This window comes from Corythoichthys intestinalis, chromosome 6 (genome assembly GCF_030265065.1).
Source record: "Corythoichthys intestinalis isolate RoL2023-P3 chromosome 6, ASM3026506v1, whole genome shotgun sequence".
NCBI classification, from domain to species: domain Eukaryota; kingdom Metazoa; phylum Chordata; class Actinopteri; order Syngnathiformes; family Syngnathidae; genus Corythoichthys; species Corythoichthys intestinalis.
This window is the reverse complement of record NC_080400.1, coordinates 47,135,400-47,158,858: the sequence shown is the minus strand read 5'-3', so window position 1 is coordinate 47,158,858 and position 23,459 is coordinate 47,135,400. Positions and strand designations below refer to the sequence as shown.

At 38.9% G+C, this 23,459-nt stretch overlaps 1 protein-coding gene across 1 annotated transcript in view; it reads right to left on the bottom strand.

Moving 5' to 3' along the window:
• Nucleotides 1–23,459, bottom strand: part of mpzl3 (myelin protein zero-like 3) — a 40,108-nt gene that overhangs the window by 3,358 nt on the left and 13,291 nt on the right. The window contains exons 3-4 of the mRNA XM_057839930.1: nt 5,464–5,677; nt 5,023–5,179 (exon numbers count right to left, since the gene is read on the bottom strand). Coding sequence (XP_057695913.1) covers nt 5,023–5,179; nt 5,464–5,677 — 371 coding nt within the window. The remainder of the gene's footprint in view (nt 1–5,022; nt 5,180–5,463; nt 5,678–23,459) is intronic.

The window sequence follows — 23,459 nt, the reverse complement described above, 5'->3', positions numbered from 1 at the left end:
CAATGACATTTTGCGGCTCTCTTCATCGCGTTTTCCTCGTTCTGAATAATTCCCCCTCAATGGGCTGAATAGTAAAACCGATGAGCCCAGTCTACCACTGACGTCATCCACCTGTTGGGGACGCTAAAGCCCTATAATGGTAGGCGTGGCTAACCGGCAGATTAAAAGACTAATTTCTCGTCATCTGTGCTTTGCTAAATTGTTGTATATAGTCGAATCGTCTCAAAATATGATTCTAATTCACATAATAATGCCATTTAAGACTTTTTTTCTCGTGTCATATGCTCTTTAAAGCTGCCCTGCCCACTATAAAACACACAGAGGGTAAGAATTGTCTTAATGAGAAACATTGTCTGATGTGCATCATGGCTCGATCAAAAGAGTTGCCTGAATACCTGCGATCAAGGATTGCTGATTTGTATAAAGCTGGAAAAGGATACAAAACCATCCCTATAAGTCTGGATGTTCATCGACAGTCAGAGAAGTTGTCTATAAATGGAGAGAGTTTGGCACTGTTGCTTCTGTCCCGAGGAGTGGCCGCCCACTAAAGATGACGCCAAGAGTTCAGCACAGAATACTCAGAGAGGTAAAAAAAAAAAAAAAAAAAATTAAAAAGAACCTTGGAGTGTCTGCTACAGACAGAAATCACTGGCACAGTCCAATATCTCAAAAAGGCACTTGGACAATCCACAAAAGTTTGGGCAAAATATTTTGTGGACTGATGAAACCAAAGTTGAATTGTTTGGGAGTAACAAACAACGGATGGAGGAAAAATGAAACAGCTCACCAACATCAACACCTAATCCACACCGTGAAGCATGGTGGAGGGAGCATCATAATTTGGGGTTGTTTTGCTACCTTAGGCCTTGGCAACTTGCAATCATTAATGGAAGAATGAATTCAAATGTTTATCAGGATGTTTTGCAGGAAAACCTGAGGCCGTCTGTTAGACAGTTGAAGCTAAAAAGAGGATGGATGCTGCAACAAGATAATGATCCAAAACATGGAAGGAAATTAACTTCAGAATGGTTTCAGAAGAACAAAATACACATTTTGGAGTGGCCAAGTCAAAGACCAGACTTGAACCCCATTGAGATGGTGTGGCATGAACATGCCAGACATCCCAGGAATCTGACTGAACTACAGCAGTTTTGTAGAGAAGAATGGGCAAAGAGTCCTGATCGATGTGCCAGACTGATCTGCAGCTACAGACAGTGTCTGGTTTAGGTTATTGCTGCCAAGGGGGGGGGGGGGGGGGGGGGGGGGGGGCTATTAAATATGATGGTTCACTTACTTATTTTCCCCCTTTTGTCATTGTTTGCATACTATCCTCATTAAAATATGAAAACCTATTTTGACAAAGATCAGATCACATTTGATGGTAATTTAATGCAGAAATGTGAGAAATTCCAAAAGATTCAGATACTTTTTCATACTACTGTAGATACGTCCCAATAGGATTTTGGGTAGAGGTGGGACAGTTTATCATGGCAAATAACTTTTTGTAAATAATATTAGAGTGGCATAGGTAAACTGTATTTCAACAGGCTTGTAACGTCCTTTAAATTGTCCTTTGAGTTACCTTCTGTTACCAGAAGTAGCATATTTTAGCAGGCTTATATGTTACTTTAGATAATATTCTACTCTGATTAGCATTTGTAATAGGCTTAGTGGTCAAAAGGCACAATAAAATGAATATACTTTAAAAATATTACTCGCAGCAACAACAATAGCAACGACGTCGTAGTCAAAATGGTAGACTACCTCGACGGAGATTTGATCTGTGACAAGCCTTGGGGGGTATGGTTGGCAAGTGCATGCTCAGAAGCACTTTGGATATCAATTCGACGGGGAGACCAAACTACTTATGCACTACTTCTCGCTCATTGAAATTAGAGGCATGAATGAGTCCTTCCACCAAAGTTTACATTTTTTGGTATTGTTTTTTTTGTACTTGAATTACTTATGATATTTAGTCAGTTTACATTTGTGTTTTCTTAACAGACTAATATATTGGATCCAAATACTGTAAATACCAAATGTTCTAAAAAACTGTATAAAGTGTTTTTATTCCTCAATAAGTTAATTGAAACATTTTTTATGTGAGAGATGTTGTACAATGTATAATTTAATAATGTGTAGAACATGAAAAGTAACATCAGTTACTTGTTGACTAATTAATTACTCTTACAATGAGGTAACTGAGTCACTAAATTACTTTTTGCGGAGAAGTAATTTGTACCTGTAACCAATTACTTTTTAAAAGCAAGATTAACAACACTGCCGTGGATCGGTACCGGTCCGTGGCGCATTTGCTACCGGGCCACAGAAAAATAATAAATATTTTGTTAACAACTGCAATCTGGCCTGTGCCTCTTGACATATTACTAATCCAAGTAGAGATTTGTGTACGTCACCCTCTAGTGATTTGCCGCCATTACTGGGGTGTTTGCACACCTATAGCAGCCCAACGTCCGTCAATGTGAACAGTAACGTAACTGCTGTTGGGATGTGTGCTGCAGGCGGCACACCTCAGCAATGGCGGGCAGGGTACTTCTGGTCGCTTTGCTCGGATTAGTTAATAGATGTAACCATAAAACTGGATAGGAAGTCGTCTTTGAAATCCATTGGCTCTAGCATCTATTTTTTTATATCTACAGTGTCCCACAAAAGTGAGTACACCCCTCGCATTTCTGCAGATATTTAAGTATATCTTTTCATAGGACAACACTGACAAAATGACAATTTGACACAATGAAAAGTCTGTGTGCAGGTTACATAATAGAGTTAATATATTTTCCCCTTAAAATAACTCCAAATATAGCCATTAATATCTAAACCCCTGGCAACAAAAGTGAGTACACCCCTTAGAAACTACGTACATCCCTAAATGTTCAAATTGAGTACTGCTTGTCATTTTCCCTCCAAAATGTCATGTGACTCGTTACAGGAATGCTGTTAGCATTGCTGCAGAGATTGAAGAGGTAGGGGGTCAGCCCGTTAATGCTCAGACCATACGCCGCACTCTACATCAAATTGGTGTGCATCGCTGTCATCCTGGGAGGAAGCCTCTTCTGAAGACGGTACATAAGAAAGCCCGCAAAAAGTTTTCTGAAGACATGTCAACAAAACACATGGATTACCAGAACCGTTATGGTCTGATGAGTCGGGTGGGCTTTCTTGTAAAATAAATTAACTCTATTATATAAGCTGCACACAGACTTCTTTTCATTGTGTCAAAGTGTCATTTTGTCAGTCTTGTCCCATGAAAAGACATACTTACAGTGCTGCTCGAAAGTTTGTGAACCCCACAGCGATGGTCAGATTTTTTGTAAAAAAAAAACTAAAATAACCTTATTAAATGTTAAGTTATACCCAAATCCACAATACTGACATTCCAAATAATGGACTGAAACAAAAGAAATAGTTATATTGTCATTCTTTATTTAACAAAAGTGGTTGATTTAAGAAAAACTCAGATATCATGTGTGCAAAAGTATGTGAACCCCTTCAGTTAATAGGATATTGCGCCTCCTTTTGCAGAGATTACCTCAACCAAACGGTTTCTGTAGTGACTAATCAGCCTCTCACATCTACTTTGGGGGATTTTTGCCCATTCTTCCTTGCAGAACGCAGTCAGTTGAGAGAGGTTTGATGGGCGTCTGGCATGAACTGCTCGCTTCAGGTCCCGCCACAGCATTTCAATGGGATTTAGGTCAGGACTTTGACTGGGCCAGTCCAGAACACGAATCTTCTTCTTTTTCAGCCATTCCTTGGTTGTATTGCTGGAATGCTTTGGATCATTATCATGTTGCATGATCCACCTTCTGCCAAGCTTTAACTTCAAAACAGATGGCGTCAGGTTATGTTCTAGGATTTGACGATATTCCTCAGAATTCATGATTCCCTGGACTATGTGGAGTTGTCCAGGTCCTGAGGATGAAAAGCAAGCCCAGATCTTGACATTCCCACCTCCATGCTTCACTGTTGGGAGAAGGTTCTTTTGGTGGTATGCAGTGTTGACTTTTCGCCAGACATGGCGGTTTTGGTTGTGACCAAACAGTTCAATTTTGCACCTACATCAGTTGATGAAAACTCTTTTTAATTTAGTCTCGACAACACAACTGTTAGAAAAACAAAAAAAAAACTACTGAATTGATTGATTAGGAAATCAGGTTGAAATAATAGAAAATTCCAAAATGTTGAGGGGGTTCACAAACTTTTGAGCAGCACTGTAAATATCTTTAGACATGCGAGGGGTGTACTCACTTTTGTGATACACTGTATGTGTGCTTGTCCTTGATAATGACATAGGGGCATCAGAGTTGTTCCCGGAAATGATAAGCCCACACGTTAACGAAGATAATTTTTTTTAAAAAAAGACATCTTTGGACAGTTTTTTTACGCTGCTGAGCCAGAGGAGGCTTCCACCAAGTCCATTCTGCATAATCTGTGGCTAGAAGCTAGCTAACAAGGCATCAAAAGTAAATGCACTGAGAGCATCATATCTCTTGGCGAACTGTATTGCTAAAGCCAAGAAACCTTTCACAGCTGGAGAAGAACTCATTATGCCTGCGATCAAGGATATTTGACGTCAAGTTTTAAGAGAGGCCACTTTTTTAAAAGTTTAATTTAGCGTATGGTTAGTTACATTTTCCCTGCACTTAATGTTCATTTTCATCCCCGTTGTGTTATTTTATATTTACTGCAATTTTGTGCTACTCATTCGTCCGTGAAAAAAAAGGCCCACTTCACACCGATCTGTGGTGCAAAAAAAGGTTGGTTAGTGCAAAGACTAATAGGCGTAAACTTAACATTCATCCATATCACCATTAAATGCTGACTGGTCATGCATTTGCCAGACCTATCAAGAGACTTTGGTCAAAATCCCATCCTTACCTTTAACTCAATCATTCTTTAACCTTTATAAAATTAGCAATTCAGAGGTGAATCCATATCAAGGAAAGGCTGGTTGAACCCCAAGAGACCCACTTCGGTGATTGGTTGAACAAATCTACTCACCCATCTGCGACCTCTATGGCTGATCTGTAGCCCTGGGATTGGCTGCGCTCTCTCTTGGGGCAGAGCATTTGACCAATCAGAATGAGGGTAATAACGGTGGAAGGGATGAGGATGAAAAACAGGAGGACTGCAACATCTGAGAAGCGAAGGCTGGGCACTGAGAAGGAGGATCATAGGAAGTACTTAGATACATACTCTTAACAAGCAGTACAGGAGTAAACCCCCTCTTCTTACCTCCACATTTTCGTATAACACACTGTATAATAGAGATACAAATTCTTTTTAGCAGTATTGCAATCGTGAGCTAAGCACAAATTTGATTCAAATTAAAATATACTCCTTCTATATTCCAGTAGACAGCAATGTACAAAACATTGTACAAACTGCTTTGCTGTCTGCTTGATTAAAATTGCATAAAGGATACAATGTGAAGCACCTTACCCTTTGGTGTGACAGTGAGTACTATATGAGAGTTAGGGTTCCCATGGACATCTGGCGGATTTCTGACTGAGCATGTGTAGGTGCCATTATCATTCAGTGTGGAATTGATCAGAGAGATGGAGGCTTCCCCCCTTGCTGGGCTTCCTCGCCACTGAATCCGCCCACTGAACTGGCCCTCTACAGGAGGGAAGGCACGTGAAGAGAAGTGGAAGAACTGAGGACAGCAGAAAAGGGAGGCAAAAATTATTTGATATAGATTTCAGCATTGTGGTAAATGACAGCGAATAGCAGCAATTTTGTCAAAAAACAATAGTTTATTCAATCTGTTAGTACATTGTGTAGTAGTAAGTGTTGAATAGCCTCTCTGCCATTGCCATAGCAACTCCACTACTTTCGAGGTATGATATAACATTGGTGGAAGAGCAGAGACCCTGCTCACGATGCATTATCGTGCTTGTGTTTGCTAGATAATCAGACCATGTTTAAATCAACCCTAAATGCTACAAAACAGAATTGATTTCCGCCTTGTGTTTAGACAAGGTTCAGTTTACGATGGTGTCGACCAACAATAGTGCAAAATGAATGAGATTCAGTGCCTTCCAGCATGCACATTTCTTTTTAATATGTTATCATTATTGCCTAGTGTTTTTCATACAAATATCGGCAGTAATAATGACTTGTGATGCTGGCGCCAAATTATGCACTTAAATAGCATAATAAATCAAATTTTGTGAGTGACGTAGGGACAGAACTCCATCTTAAACTGATAACTCCAATGCGGTGAATTCTTTGACTTGGCTTAAGTTCACTTGCTACCTATTTTCTGGCAAACAAATGCACACGTCTGTTATTGATTTGTATTCACCACAGTATATTCTTTTTCAACGAAATCACTTAGAAATCTGCGAAGATATAAACATGTCAGCTAGGAAATCAATGGACAGATGGTGACGATCGAATTGCTAAAAGCAGATACAGTTTCATGGAGATCCAGAATTTCTGTCTACAATTTCGTCTGAGAGGCATAAGTGTCTGACAAATGGGAAGTTACTACCAACTGGTTAATCCGACTCTGATCTGTTTGAAATGTAGTTTGACACAACAGCTTTTGCTGCTTCATACACTTTCCCATTAAACTATTTTTAAATTTTAAACTGCAGAAATGAGACTAAAAGCATGCATACAACATATAACTTATTGGAAATTTACTCAGAGAAATAGCTTCAAAAATTGCACACTGGGGATGGCACACAAAGCAACAAACATACTGTATGTGACCAACAGTTTTGTTTCAGATACAATGAAAAAGCTACATTTTACCCAAACTCTAAAAGAATGTCACGATTTTCATCTGAAAGTGCCTGGCATACTGTGGTGAGACAGATGGTGGTAGGACAAGCTGAGTGAAGAGAAGTGTTCATAAATATGGACACAAATCTGATGTACTTATCAGAATTGAAAGGCCATTTATTGCATGTTTTTCAAAAGAAACAGGAAAAAATGGAAATAACGCTGGGCCAATGCATGTTAGCACTTTAGCCTCTGCCTTCTTCAGCCTCTGGGTTTACTTCCAATTGTGTGAATGTGAGCAGAATTGGTTATATCCCTGATTATGCTTAGACTAGAATGACTGAGGTATAATTATCTCAGAGCATTTAGATTGATTAGTCTCATATAAAAGATGAAAACATTGCCAAAGCTATTCATTCAGACATGCAATAACTGCTGAAAATGCTATATTTTGCATACCAAACTAGTAGTTGGCAATGTGACTTAGTAGAACTATATTAATGCACGCCACCTGCCAGCCTTCGGGGGTGACTTGTAGTTTTTTGTATAACTTATGTCATTTGAATTTGAAATTTGACTGAATAAAGGGTAAATCTACAACTGAAGTTTACATTATTTTTGTGATGAAGTGTCAATTGCAAATGTTCTTGTCACCAAGTGTGCAATACAGTCCTTTGATCAGGGTATCTGCAGGATTCAAAGAGCCATATTTAAGACTTTTTAACACTTTCCTAAAGGGAACCTTGGACTTAAAGGCTTGTAGCCTCTAATACGCTACAATTGTTCTTAAGACTTTTTAACACTTTCTTAAAGGGAACCTTGGACTTAAAGGCTTGTAGCCTCTAATAAGCTACAATTGTTCTCTTTTACTAAAATATATTATTAGAAACATACAGTGCCTTGCAAAAGTATTCGGCCCCCTTGAATCTTGCAACCTTTCGCCACATTTCAGGCTTCAAACATAAAGATATGAAATTTAATTTTTATGTCAAGAATCAACAACAAGTGGGACATAATCGTGAAGTGGAACAACATTTATTGGATAATTTAAACTTTTTTAACGAATAAAAAACTGAAAAGTGGGGCGTGCAATATTATTCGGCCCCCTTGCGTTAATACTTTGTAGCGCCACCTTTTGCTCCAATTACAGCTGCAAGTCGCTTGGGGTATGTTTCTATCAGTTTTGCACACTGAGAGACTGACATTCTTGCCCATTCTTCCTTGCAAAACAGCTCGAGCTCAGTGAGGTTGGATGGAGAGCGTTTGTGAACAGCAGTCTTCAGCTCTTTCCACAGATTCTCCATTGGATTCAGGTCTGGACTTTGACTTGGCCATTCTAACACCTGGATACGTTTATTTTTGAACCATTCCATTGTAGATTTGGCTTTATGTTTTGGATCATTGTCCTGTTGGAAGATAAATCTCCGTCCCAGTCTCAGGTCTTGTGCAGATACCAACAGGTTTTCTTCCAGAATGTTCCTGTATTTGGCTGCATCCATCTTCCCGTCAATTTTAACCATCTTCCCTGTCCCTGCTGAAGAAAAGCAGGCCCAAACCATGATGCTGCCACCACTATGTTTGACAGTGGGGATGGTGTGTTCAGGGTGATGAGCTGTGTTGCTTTTACGCCAAACATATCGTTTTGCATTGTGGCCAAAAAGTTCAATTTTGGTTTCATCTGACCAGAGCACCTTCTTCCACATGTTTGGTGTGTCTCCCAGGTGGCTTGTGGCAAACTTTGAACGAGACTTTTTATGGATATCTTTGAGAAATGGCTTTCTTCTTGCCACTCTTCCATAAAGGCCAGATTTGTGCAGTGTACGACTGATTGTTGTCCTATGGACAGACTCTCCTACCTCAGCTGTAGATCTCTGCAGTTCATCCAGAGTGATCATGGGCCTCTTGGCTGCATCTCTGATCAGTTTTCTCCTTGTTTGAGAAGAAAGTATGGAAGGACGGCCGGGTCTTGGTAGATTTGCAGTGGTCTGATGCTCCTTCCATTTCAATATGATGGCTTGCACAGTGCTCCTTGAGATGTTTAAAGCTTGGGAAATCTTTTTGTATCCAAATCCGGCTTTAAACTTCTCCACAACAGTATCTCGGACTTGCCTGGTGTGTTCCTTGGTTTCCATAATGCTCTCTGCACTTTAAACAGAACCCTGAGACTATCACAGAGCAGGTGCATTTATACGGAGACTTGATTACACACAGGTGGATTCTATTTATCATCATCGGTCATTTAGGACAACATTGGATCATTCAGAGATCCTCACTGAACTTCTGGAGTGAGTTTGCTGCACTGAAAGTAAAGTGGCCGAATAATATTGCACGCCCCTCTTTTCAGTTTTTTATTTGTTAAAAAAGTTTCAATTATCCAATAAATGTTGTTCCACTTCACGATTGTGTCCCACTTGTTGTTGATTCTTGACAAAAAAATTAAATTTCATATCTTTATGTTTGAAGCCTGAAATGTGGCGAAAGGTTGCAAGATTCAAGGGGGCCGAATACTTTTGCAAGGCACTGTATATACACATATATATGGCGGAAAACACAGACAAGGCTGAAAAACATTTTCTGCTCTCGCACCCCTCTATAAAATAAACTGCAGTATTTTAAGCCAAAAGAACTTTTGTGTCTGATAGAACAATACGTCTACATGCTCCCATAGAACATTCATGGCACATTAAGTCCCCGAACTATTTTTAATTTTTCCGTTTTACCCTGAAAACTCCCGTTTACAGACGTCGAGCAACCGCTTTTGTTTCAACCCAGCCATAAAAAGAAGGTAAGTAATAATATTTATTATTCAAAATGTCAATCATTTTTAGCTTAGAGTCATTAATTGATGTCTAATATTTCGCAAGAAAAAACGACTTTAAAAAATTATTTACTCGCATATTTTAAAGTTTTAAACAAATTACGTCACAATGAAAAAATTGGCGTCTTTAAAAAAGTCACGGATATCTACCTCATAACCATCACTTAATTGTATTTTTTTCATTACTGTCTTATTCTCCCCAATATTTTAGATGATAAATAATCGATCCAAACAACGAAAAATACCGAATACTTTTGCAAGGCACTGTAAAATATTATTATAATATTGATTTGAAAACCTATAATATTTAGTACATTTTGACCTATGTAGTGCGCCATGTTTTATGTGCGCAATGGCCGCTCGGGGTGATGACGTAGTTTGTCACTGTCACTCGACGAACACTACCGATGTCCAAAACTTGTGCACATCGGTTAAAAGCGGCGAGTACTTACTATTTGTGTTTTTATTGAGTTTTTGACTTTTATTACCTTTTCATTTCCTCAGAATACTTTTTGCATGTGTATCCCTCTGATACGTTTAAGAATTGTGTCTTCTTGTGGTAGCTTTAAAGCAGATTGTTCATCTGTTGACCACATTAGTCACGTAGCGTATTTAAACAACCCTTATTTGATATTGCTACATTTAAGTAATTTTCTTAGGGCATCTTTAGTATGTTCTGTCTGTATGCATCTAAATAAAACAAGCTGAAAGCGCACGGCAGTACTTTGGGTGTCAAATCCGCCTCTTGTAAGACGTTTCGCCGGTGTAACACGTTTTGGCAGACCACTGGTTTTGTCCTACTCTCTTCTCGTCTCATCCTGTCTTTCCTGTTCATTTTGCGTTTGCTGCTTGTTTTGTGAAATATCGACAGTGCTATCATGCTCATTAATGTTCCTCTCGCGTTCAAATTGAAAGGGCTGATCAGATGACATGTTTTTGTCGCTGGAGTCATTCTCTGGAAGCCGGCAGAGTAACCCAGTGATGTCGCCGCCCTGCGATGTCAACAACAATGGCGATTTACTAGTTAAACTAATTTTTCAAAATAAATGATTTAATAATGTTTTTTTAAATAAAAGCATCAAGAGGGGTCTTAATATAAAAATATTTAAACTCATAATAATGTAATCTTTTAAGAACTTTAAGTCTTTCTATCCCTGGTTACCTTTAAGACCATAATGAATAAAATCTAAGCCACATTTCACACCGATACCGGCAAAAAACATACAAAACATTTTAAGGAAAATTGGAAGCACGGAATTACTTGCAAAGTATATGAATTTGATCCCAGCTCTTTCACACTGTTATACAAAATGCTTAATCTAACCAAAAAACACTAGAACTTTTGCTTTTGTGAACCAACATGTGAACCACAAACAGCGTTTTGCTGCTGACAATTTATGACCACCTTGTGCTGTTCAGATTCGGTATTCCAATGCCTTGATACACTATATTCCAAGTTTTCAAATGGCTTCATACGAGTTTCCCTACACAGGCTTCAACCATGCACTGAACCGTACGTTCTCAAGCCAGAAATCATTAAATTTGCACTTACCTATGTATGTAACTACTGTAAATCGGTTCTGTTTTCTTCGCTATGACTATGCTAACTAAGCTGTCAACACACAACTGCACACACACACAAAAAAACCTGTTGTGTCTGATCAATTCTGACCAGGCAGCACAGATAGTTCCATTTTGTAGATACGCTATAACGTCCTCAGAGATCCATCAATAGATTTTTAAGACCTTTCAAAATTCTGTTTAAGACATTTTATGAGATTTTTAACATTTTAAATAAACATTTCAAGGCCTTAGAATAAAATTATTGGATTTTAGACTTTTTAAAACCCCGTGGATAGCCTGTTTGATAATGATGCAATAGTAATTAAAAATAATAATAATAGGGGGATATGGTAAAATCTAAAAATTAACATTGGCAGGCTCCCAACAAATCTGGTAAATGTTAAAGTAGTTCTGTGCATTTTTGCATCTTTTTCTTGCAATTACAATTTCCTTTTATGTTATTTGTTCTATTATGCAACTATTTAAATGTCAGCAAAATACTAACACATCTACTGAATATTGCTGTAAATGTGATGATGACTGAATCAAGCCTTAACCCAGGATTACACTGTGAACAGAACTAGTAATTTCCACGATCCGACCACTTGATCAGAAATCTTGTCCAATCACAAAATTTTCCGGAGTATTGGAATCGGGTCAACAAGATCAAGTTTTAAAAATATATTTATATATTTTTATTTTTAAATTTTAAGTCCTGAAAAGAAACAAAATATTCCTGCTGTACAAGGATATTGTCAATAGAAACAAAATTGTATAGGTTTTTTGCTACACAACATTGCAACACAGGCAAAAGCAGCGGATGTGGAAGTAAACAGGGACGTTAACGGTAAGATATATTAAGATGCGTTTTTTTCCTTAATAAAATGTGAGGTATCGGATCAGGACTCTGTATTGCTAATCCTCAAAATCAGGTTACTCAGACACCCTTTCAGAAATATGTTATCAGGGCATCCCTATACAGAATTCTTGCATGCGGCGGCCAAACCTCTGGACGCATCACCAACGCACGCATACATTGCCCACCGGATGCGATTTGTCACATCGATGCACTGAGCATTAGAGATGAGAATTTTTTTTTAAACAAAAATGCTTAAAATCCCAATAGGGAATTGTCACCCAAATAGGGGTGGATGATATCCATTTTTTGAAACCGATTCCGATATTGATAACTTGCTGCTCCTCAAGGCCGATACCGATACGATAACCGATAATATATACAGAATTTCTAAATATATATTATCAGCATTTTTGAACACCTGTAGGTCAAAAATACTAGTGGTGGATTCAGCATAGATTTGCCTTTGACCTCACCAGAATTTTCATGTTGACATGAACATTATTATAATGAACAAAACAAAGACAAGTTTTGCCCATATTTATTTTTTTAAATAAATATAATGTGAGTCAATCACAATCAATCAGTCAATATCATTGTCAATGTGTTCCCCTGAAAAATGAGCACTGAACTAAAACATAAACCCAACAGGTATTGTGCTTTGTCAGGAGATAAAACATTTGGTGTAATAAGAGAGGAGGCTTTTGCGGTGTTGGTCCATGAAACAACTTTCTTAACCTGGCAATTATAGGACAACAAGCCTCTCAATAACCAAAAGGCCTCTCAAGAACTTGTAAACATAACACTGTAAAATGCAAACATTTGCTAATTGCCACCGTAAGATAAAAGATGGATAAAATGTAAAAAAAAAAAATTAAAAAAAATGTGTGTAGCGCCCCCTAGGAACAAAACCAACATTTCATTTTTATTTATTTATTTATTTTTTTTTTAAGGTGAAAGAGGAGGTAACAACGCAAAGGTTTAAAACTTATAACACATCAGTACTACATATATGAATGGGATACCATACGCGGTGCCCAGACTGCCGTTAGTACTACTGTACATCCAGTTTTCTTTGGGTAGGCCGAGTGTGTCCGTGATAGGGAACTGTTACCGGGGTGGTGCCCTGGTAACGCCCCTGTCTAAAACTGTAACAAAACTTTGCATACTGGCAAAACAGCAGTGGAAACAAATGCACACATCCCAATCCACCGACACTGTGCCAAAAATATTATATATTTTTGGGCTGATAATGTTATCAGATTATTTGGGATGACGTCATAATTCCTATTATTGGATCGATAATTATCGGACCGATAATTATTGTGCACCTCTACTCCCAAATAACGATAATCTTTTTAAACCTTTTTCAAGCAATGCTAATTACGACTTACTTACTGGAAGTCATTGGCAGCAGCAGGGAAGTCATCAGTAGACAGGATGCTGTGCAAGTTCCATCAATAACAACTTGCCAAAGTAATGTTCCAAAAAATGTAATTGCTATTCATAGAGTAACTTAAACAAGATCAGATTAGCTGACAAAGTAGATGTCATGTATTGTCTAAAAGACTAACTTCATCAAGACTGATGTAATAGAAGCGAGCGGTGAAAGCTCTCACTCTAATTTTCAAGATTTAAAAGATTATGGTAGAGACATGCGCTCAGAACTGCTTTCCAATTAAAGTCCTGTGTTGCTCTAAGTTAAATGGCTCAGCATTGATTGTATATTGTTATCAATAGCCTAATCATAGAGATATAGTGGAGTCTGTGCATTTACTGCATGGTTTTAAATCCCAACTGACATTTTCAGGTTAAATTACGGTATATCTCTGAAGTAGCAGAAAAATCCAGAGGTTAAAGTGTTATTGTCCATGACGGAGTATGAGAGCTCTGCATACCTTTTGGACTTTTGCTCTAGTGAAAAGTTAATGGATCAACTCAAGCCTTTTTCCTTTTCCCCTCTCTTTTTGAGGTGGTATTACCAAGGGGTAACAGCAATGGGGGGCATAAGGCATGTGATGACAACCGTTGAACTTAAAATGATACCAATAATTAGAGGCATTAAAAGCAACTGTGGTGACTGCTGAATACAATATGGTTAAGTCAGTAATATGTAGAATGGTAAGTGTCATGGATCGAGCAGTATTTTCCCATAAGAATACATTATAACTCCATTAATTCGTTCCACAGCCCAAAAACCTACACTAAATTCTTAAAAAATACAGTGGGGCAAATAAGTATTTAGTCAACCACAAATTGTGCAAGTTCTCCTACTTGAAAAGATTAGAGAGGCCAGTAATTGTCAACATGGGTAAACCAGACCTCAATCATGAGAGACAGAATGTGGAAAAAAAACAGAAAATCACATTGTTTCATTTTTAAAGAATTTATTTTCAAATTAGAGTGGAAAATAAGTATTTGGTCACCTACAAAACAAGCAAAATTTCTGGCTGTCAAAGAGGTCTAACTTCATCTAACGAGGTCTAACGAGGCCCCACTGGTTACATGTATTAATGGCACCTGTTTTAACTCATTATTGGTATAAAAGACACCTGTCCACAAGCACAGTAAGTCACATTCCAAACTCCACTATGGCCAAGACCAAAGAGCTGTCGAAGGACACCAGAGACAAAATTGTAGACCTGCACCAGGCTGGGAAGACGGAATCTACAATAGGTAAAACGCTTGGTGCAAAGAAATCAACTGTGGGAGCAATTATTAGAAAATGGAACACATACAAGACCACCGATAATCTCCCTCGATTTGGTGCTCCATGCAAGATCTCACCCCATGGCGTCAAAATGATAACAAGAACGGTGAGCAAAAATCCCAGAACCACACGGGGGGACCTAGTGAATGACCTACAGAGAGCTGGGACCACAGTAACAAAGGCTACTATCAGTAACACAATGCGCCGCCAGGGACTCAAATCCTGCACTGCCAGACGTGTCCCCCTGCTGAAGAAAGTACACGTCCTGGCCCGTCTGCGGTTCGCTAGAGAGCATTTGGATGATCCAGAAGAGGACTGGGGGAATGTGTTATGGTCAGATGAAACCAAAATAGAACTTTTTGATAGAAACACAGGTTCTCGTGTTTGGAGGAGAAAGAATACTGAATTGATTCCGAAGAACACCATACCCACTGTGAAGCATGGGGGTGGAAACATCATGCTTTGGGGCTGTTTTTCTGCAAAGGGACCAGGACGACTGATCTGTGTAAAGGAAAGAATGAATGGGGCCATGTATCGAGAGATTTTGAGTGAAAATCTCCTTCCATCAGCAAGGGCATTGAAGATGAGACGTGGCTGGGTCTTTCAGCATGACAATGATCCCAAACACACAGCCAGGTCAACAAAGGAGTGGCTTCGTAAGTAGCATTTCAAGGTCCTGGAGTGACCTAGCCAGTTTCCAGATCTCAACCCCATAGAAAATCTGTGGAGGGAGTGAAAGTCCGTGTTGCCCAACAACAGCCCCAAAACATCAGTGCTCTAGAGGAGATCTGCATGGAGGAATGGGCCAAAATAACAGCAACAGTGTGTGAAAAGCTTGTGAAGAGTTACAGAAAACGTTTGGCCTCCGTTATTGGCAGAAAAGGGTACATAACAATGTATTGAGATGAACTTTTGGTATTGACCAAATACTTATTTTCCACCATGATTTGCAAATAAATTCTTTAAAAATCAAACAATGTGATTTTCAGTTTTTTTTTCCCACATTCTGTCTCTCATGGTTGAGGTTTACCCATGTTGACAAATACAGGCCTCTCTAATATTTTCAAGTGGGAGAACTTGCACAATTAGTGGTTGACTACATATTATTTGCCCCACTGTATAGCTGGTACTATTGCAAATAGCAATTACACAGAGAAAAACAAATACATTATGAATAACAATAGTAATAAAAACTTACTAATAGAAATTATACCTGTAATAATGTAACAAACCGGGTTCCTGGTGTACCTGAACACACTGCATGGCTGACATGATAGAGTGAGAGAGGACTTTTTACTTTTACTTTTCATGTTCAGGTGTGGCAGGGATAAGGCATGTTGTGTTGCACAAGTTCTGAAATAAACGAATAAAAACTGACGAAGCTGGCGATTTTTTTGTTGATGTTACAATCACAATAATTGTCACATTGACTTCTAAAGACAGGTGTACGGAGGTCTGAGGAGGACCGACGAGATCGTAGACATTCTACAGCAGTATTGTCGAGCCAGATAACGGACACGCTCACCACGCTCATATTTTTCTATCATTTCCATCTTCATTTCAATGGTAAGCCTAAACTTTTTCCTTTTTCACCACCTGCACGAACATTAATGTTGATTTCCTCACAAGAAAATCCACCGTGCGCCCGTCTTGCGGTTAAACAAAGAAACCGCGGCGCCATCATAAATCGTCATGTTTCGAGCATGTTGTCGGATGTAGAAACAAATGGCGAGTCAAATTTTACTTCGAATGTCGAAAAGATCGTGTGTCAAAGCAATTGTACATCGCGGTACCACTGTAGTTGTGTTTAGTTGTTAAATTAATTGTTACATCTTCTAGGAGTGTTAAAAAAAATCAATTCTGAAATAAATTGCGATATTACGTCACGCAATTCTCGTATCGATTCAAAATCCGTCTGTATCAATCCTTATATGTGTGTATCTGGTTGAAATAAACAATTCTGTGGCTTCACTTCCATTTCCGTCCACTAGTTGGCAGCGCGCAGCAGCATCGCCTTGCAGTCTGCTGTTGACAAATCCAAGTAGAGATTTGTGTACATTGCCCTCTAATGGTTGGCCGCCATTAATGCGTGACTCATTGTACACAGTTACATTAGCTGCTGTTGGCTGTGTGCTGCATGCCTCAGCAATGGCGGGCGGCGTACTTCCGGTCGTTATGCTCGGATTAGCCAACAGAGATGCATGTACTTTTACAACCCTATTTAGAGACTGATTATAGTCATAATGCCTTTCTGGTCTGTTCTCATTTTTTTATGTACTATAGTTGATTGTATGACTGCTCAAACATATGCTAAGAACATGGAATACATGTAATTGTACATTTAAATGCAATCCGTCCAAAAATTGTGCTGGAATACTGCATGTGACAAATATATAACAAGGATGCATTAAAAACAAGTCCCAATCTCGGCAGTTATTTATTGTAGAATGTATGCACCTCAATTGCTCCAGCAATTTGCAATAAGCTTACACTGTTATGTGATCGAAAAACTATTCTGTCTTGTGCCATCTATCAAATTAATTCTCATTGGGACCAAGTTAACCATGCAGGCTACTGAAGTACTGTGGCAATTGTGATTGCTTTGGCTGAATAATTGTAATTATGATGGAGCTTTTCACATGCTTATTCATGGTCAGGCCCACTATGATATACGACCAGGGAACGTCAGACAAATAAACCTGCCAAAACAACTAATGAAATTGGATAGAGCGCAAATACTGGATTGAAAACAAAAATTGGAAACATTCAGCCCTGGTTCTTTCCACACAAAAATATCGAACTGCCTTGCATTATGTATTTGCAATAAATGTAAATAATAATAATAATAAAAGTTGGATTCAGTGTCACTCCTTTTTGCCAAAACATTAGCGTTTTGCAAGGTCGAGACATATGCATGTGCATGCCAACATTGCAATACCTAGTGTGTTTCTTCTGTGTTCTTCCGTACTTGGAAGGCAGACAACTTTGTCTCTCAATGACTAAACTAACAGTACTCCACATTAGGAGGAGCCACAAAACATTAGCTTTCACTTTACTCTGAGTGCTCCTATAGGAAATGATGGCATATAGGGTTGCAACTACCACAGTATGTATTCCAGTGGTCCAAATGCAATTACACAGAACCACATTTAATGGCTCTCTTCAAGCCCAAATGGAACTTCTTAAATTATGTGGTGGTTTTTAGTGGACTGGTCAATGAGACTCAACCCTGATTGAGCACTGCTAGAGGATTGAGTGCTGTTATGGGTTGGAATGGAAATGTGGATGGCATATTGGAAGACCACAATACCACCATAGAGGAAAGGAATTTAGGTAGCTGATCTCATTAGGTTTCAGGGGAAGCCTCAGAAATACACAGAGGCTGGACTGAAGTGTGATTGCATATAAGAGTGACAGATGAAGCACACGCATTGATTGAAAACGGTTCAGACTTGAACCGAGAAAATGCTCTTTACTAAAGAAAAAAACACCTATTTTCCAGGCAACTGCACCATTTAAATGACACTGACACAAAATCGAATGTATCAAAGAAGAAAGAGTTGAGGCGATACTCCGCTTTGCTCAGGTCTGGAAATCTTGTGTTACTCTTCGAGTGCAGCAATTTTGTGTGCTCTGTGGCTGTAGGTAGACGTTAGGACAGGTCAAATTCAATGTGAACATTTTGCATTAGGTGTTCTGTAAAAGGCTTTCATACTTTTGAGGCTGTTGTGAAATATGTATACAGTATAAAGAAAGTTGATTTTAGTAAATAGTTAACGCTCCACTGCTTTGATGAGATTGTTGTTTTTCAATACCGTAATTTTCAGACTATGGGCTGCAACTCCCCCTCCCCAGACACACACACTTTGGACACTGTGGCTTATAGACTAGTACGGTTTACTGGTCCTTTTCAAAAAATTAGCATATTGTGATAAACTTCATTATTTTCTGTAGTGTACTGATAAACATTAGACTTTCATATATTTTAGATTCATTACACACAACTGAAGTAGTTCAAGCCTTTTATTGTTTTAATATTGATGATTTGGGCAAAAAAGTCAAGAAAAACCAAAAATCCCCATCTCAAAAAATTAGCATATCATGAAAAGGTACTCTTAAGAAGCTACTAACCTAATAATCTGAATCAATGAATTAACTCAAAACATCTGCAAAAGATTCCTGAGGCTTTTAAAAACTCCCAACCAGATCCATTACTCAAAACCACAATCATGGGCAAGACTGCCGACCTGACTGCTGTCCAGAAAGACATCATTGACACCCTCAAGCAAGAGGCTAAGACACAGAAAGAAATTTCTGAGCGAATAGGCTGTTCTCAGAGTGCTGTATCAAGGCACCTCAGTGGGAAGTCTTTGGGAAGGAAAAAGTGTGGCAGGAAACGCTGCACAACCAGAAGCGGTGGCCGCACCCTGAGAAAGATTGAGGAGAAGGGCCGATTCCAGACCTTGGGAGACCTGCAGAAATAGTGGACTGAGTCTGCAGTAGAAACATTCAGAGCCACCGTGCATAGGCCTGTGCTGGAAATGGGCTACAGGTATCGCATTCCCCAGGTCAAGCCAGTTTTGAACCTGAAACAGCGGCAGAAGCGCCTGACCTGGGCTACAGTGAAGCAGCAGTGGACTGTTGCTCAGTGGTTCAAAGTACTTTTTTCAGATGAAAGCAAATTTTGCATGTCATTCGGAAATCAAGCTGCCAGCGTTTGGAGGAAGACTGGGAAGAAGGAAATGACAAAATGCCTGAAGTCCAGTGTCAAGTACCCAAAGTCAGTGATGGTCTGGGGTGCCATGTCAGCTGCTCGAGTTGGTCTACTGCGTTTTATCAAAGGCAGGGTCAATGCAGCTAGCCATCAGATTTTGAAGCACTTCATGCTTCCATCTGCTGATAAGCTTTATGGAGATGAAGATTTCATTTTTCAGCACGACCTGGCACCTGCTTACAGTGTCAAAAGCACTGGTAAATGGTTTACTGACCATGGCATTACTGTGCTCAATTGGCCTGCCAACTCTCCTGACCTGAACCCCATAGAGAATCTGTGGGATATTGTGAAGAGGAAGTTGAGAGACACTAGACCCAACACTGTGGATGAGCTTAAGGCCACTATCAGAGCATCCTGGGCCTCCATAACACCTCAGCAGTGCCACAGTCTGACTGCCTCCATGCCACGCCGCATTGAAGCAGTCATTTCTGCAAGTATTGAGTGCATAGCTGATATAATTGAAGGTTGACTTTTTTTGTATTAAAAAACACTTTTGTATTGGTTGGATGAAATATGCTATTTTTTTTAGATAGAGATTTTTGTTTTTTCTTGACTTTTTCGCCAAAGTCATCATTATTAAAACAATAAAAGGCTTGAACTACTTTAGTTGTGTGTAATGAATCGAAAATACCGTATTGGCCCGAATATAAGACGGTGTTTTTTGCATTGAAATAAGACTGAAAAAGTGGGGGTTGTCTTATACTCGCAGTCTAGACGTTATACCCATTCACGATGCTAGATGGCGCCAGATATCATTGAAGCGATCTTCTGTTTGTTTCAAGACTACAGTTACGTACAGTTAGACTTCACTTTGATGGTTAATGCAGTTATTGCAATTGTGTTGTTTTATCAGAATAGATTGGTTTATTTACATTTCAAAAACCAGAAGTCATTCATTTACAAAAGTGATTGCACTTTAGTTTACATATTTTAATGTTCAGACATTACGACTTGAATGAGGCAAAATAACATGCTTTTTCTCTCAGATATATTGTTATAATCATTTGTTTCAGATGTACTGTAATTATTTTCTGTATAAAAATTAATTTGGTGTTCAAAAAGTCTTTTTTCAAACTTGAGTCTTGAAAAAGAGGGGTTTGTCTTGAAATCAGGGCCGTCTCATATTCGGGCCAATACGGTATATGAAAGAAAATAATGAACTTTATCACAATATGCTAATTTTGTTAGAATCTAATCTTGGCCGATTCTTCTCTACAAAACTGCTGTAGTTCAGTCAGATTCCTGGGATGTCTGCAATGAATCGCAGTGTTTAGGTCATGCCACAGCATCTTAATGGGGTTCAAGTCTGGACTTTGACTTGGCCACTCCAGAACGTGTATTTTATTCTTCTGAAACCATTCTGAAGTTGATTTACTTCTGTGTTTTGCATCATTGTCTTGTTGCAGCATCCATCCACTTTTTAGCTTCAACTGTCTGACAGATGGCCGCAGGTTTTCCTGCAAAACATCCTGATAAACTTTTGAATACATTATTCCATTAATGATTGCAAGTTGTCCAGGCCCTGAGGTAGCAAAACATGATGCTCCATCCACCAAGCTTCAAGGTGGGGATGAGGTGTTGATGTTGGTTAGCTGTTCCATTTTTCCTCCACACATGATGTTGTGTGTTCCTCTCAAGCAATTCAACTTTGGTTTCATCATTCCACAAAATATTTTGCTAAAACTTCTCTGGAGCGTCCAAGTGCCTTTTTGCGAACATTAAGCGAGCAACAATAGTTTTTTTTTTAGACAGCAGTGGGTTCCTCCGCAGAGTCTTCTCATGAACACAATTCTTGGCCAAAGTTTTAGTTAATTGATGTGTGCACAGAGATATTGGATTGTGCCAGTGATTTCTGTAAGTCTTTAGCAGACACTCTTGGGTTCTTTTTTACCCCTCTGAGTATTCTGCGCTGAACTCTTGGCGTCATCTTTGGTGGACAGCCACTATTTGGGAGAGAAGCAACAGTGCCAAACTCTCTCCATTTGTAGACAACTTCTCTGACACTCGATTGATGAACATCCAGACTTTTAGAGATTGTTTTGTATCCTTTCCCAGCTTTATACAAATCAGCAAACCTTGATCGCAGGTCTTCAGACAGTTCTTTTGAGCAAGCCATGATGAACATCAGACAATGCTTCTCATCAAGGCAATTCTTACCAGATGTGTGTTTTATAGTGGGCATAACAGCTTTAAACCACTCATCAGTGATTGGGCACACACCTGACTTGAAATGTTTGGAAAAAATATGGTTTCTATTTCTCTTTAAGTCTCCTTAGGCAAAGGGTTCACTTACTTGTTTTCCCCCCTTCTGTCATTGTTTGCATGCTATCCTCAGTAAGATATGAAAACCTCTAAATGTTTGGGTGGTTTTAGTTAAAGCAGACACTATTTTTACATTTATGTGGTTTTGACAAAGATCAGATCAAATTTGATGGTGATTTTATGCAGAAATGTGACAAACTCCAAAAGGTTCAGATACTTTTTCATACCACTGTAAGTCCATAGAATGCCTTGACGTTCCTCTTCTGACCTCTGTTCGCCTTAATAATTTCAGGTGACAAATATTATTGTGGTAACATCACCAAAGAAATCACCAGCTTCGTAAGTTTTTATCATTTATTTAAGACCTTGTGCAACATAACACGCCTATTGTCCACACCAGTTGATCGTAACAACAAAAAATTTAAAGACAAAGTAAAATCTCAACCGCACCCTTCTCCCTGTGCGGTGCGTTCAGGTACAGCACGCAAAACACGTCCGCCACATTAGAACCTGATTCGTTACATTATTATAGGAATTATTATTATTATTTATTATTGTGTTATTATTTGTTATGCTATGTGTAATTGCCATTTGTAATAGTACGAGCATTATTTATTGAGATTGACTGTAGACTTTAAAATGTGGAACGAATTAATGGAATTATAATGTATTCTTATGGGAAAATCCTGCTCGACATACGACCATTTCTACTTACAAACAAGGTCCGGGAACGATTTAACTTATGCAGAGTGTAGGTGCTTAAATAACATATGGATAATTATTTTTGTTAATTGTAAATAATTTATTTGGTTCTATAACACGAGTTGTTAATTGTTATTTAGTTACATAAGACTAAATTATTATTTGTTTATTTGATTTCATGGGAACAGGCTTGTGACGTCATGTTTGGTGGCAGGGAGCAGAGAGCCGAAACAGTTTTCAACCTATTTTTGTTTTGTTTTGTTTTGTTGATACAACGTTTAAAGTTAATACATTTTTGTTTGCTCATTATATATAACATCAAGAGTGTTTATTCCCCCGCTGATCGGCAGGCGTGAGGAGGATGAGGAAGAGAGCGTCAGATTCTGAAGGGCCTTTCGTTGTGGATACCACACAGAGGTAGCACTGTATTTATTTTTGGGCAAATGGGGCCTTTGGTGTAGGAAGAACTTGTTTGCATTAGGAGTGGGAACCTCTTGGCACCTGACAATAATACGATATGATTTGCGATACAAGGGGCATGATGAAATCACGATATGGTGATATAATTGTTACCAATACATTGGTCAGGAAATGATTCTGGGATATTCTAAAAAAACAACTAATAAACAGAAAAACAAGCTATTTTCATCCTTCTCCTGTAAATTCATCACTAGTAGACATCTATTCCATTTGAACTGGGAGGGTGGCTGCCATCTATCCAACGCTAAACGGTTTGGACGTGTATGTCAAATGGCAAGCAATGAGTTTAATTCGGGAGCATTCCAGATAATTTGCTGTTGATTTCCAGTCACTTTCTGTTGAATTTGGGGCATTTATAGGTCACTTACTCTTGATATTGGGTTACTGAACAGGAAGTGACCCAGGAATTTCCCCAAATGAATAGGCAGTGACTCAAATTCACCAGGAGGTGACCTGTAAATGCCCCGAAAATCAGAAGACTGGCTGCAAATGCTCTGGTCTCTGGCCCCTCCCAGTTTAAATGGATTGGGCGTCTAGGGCC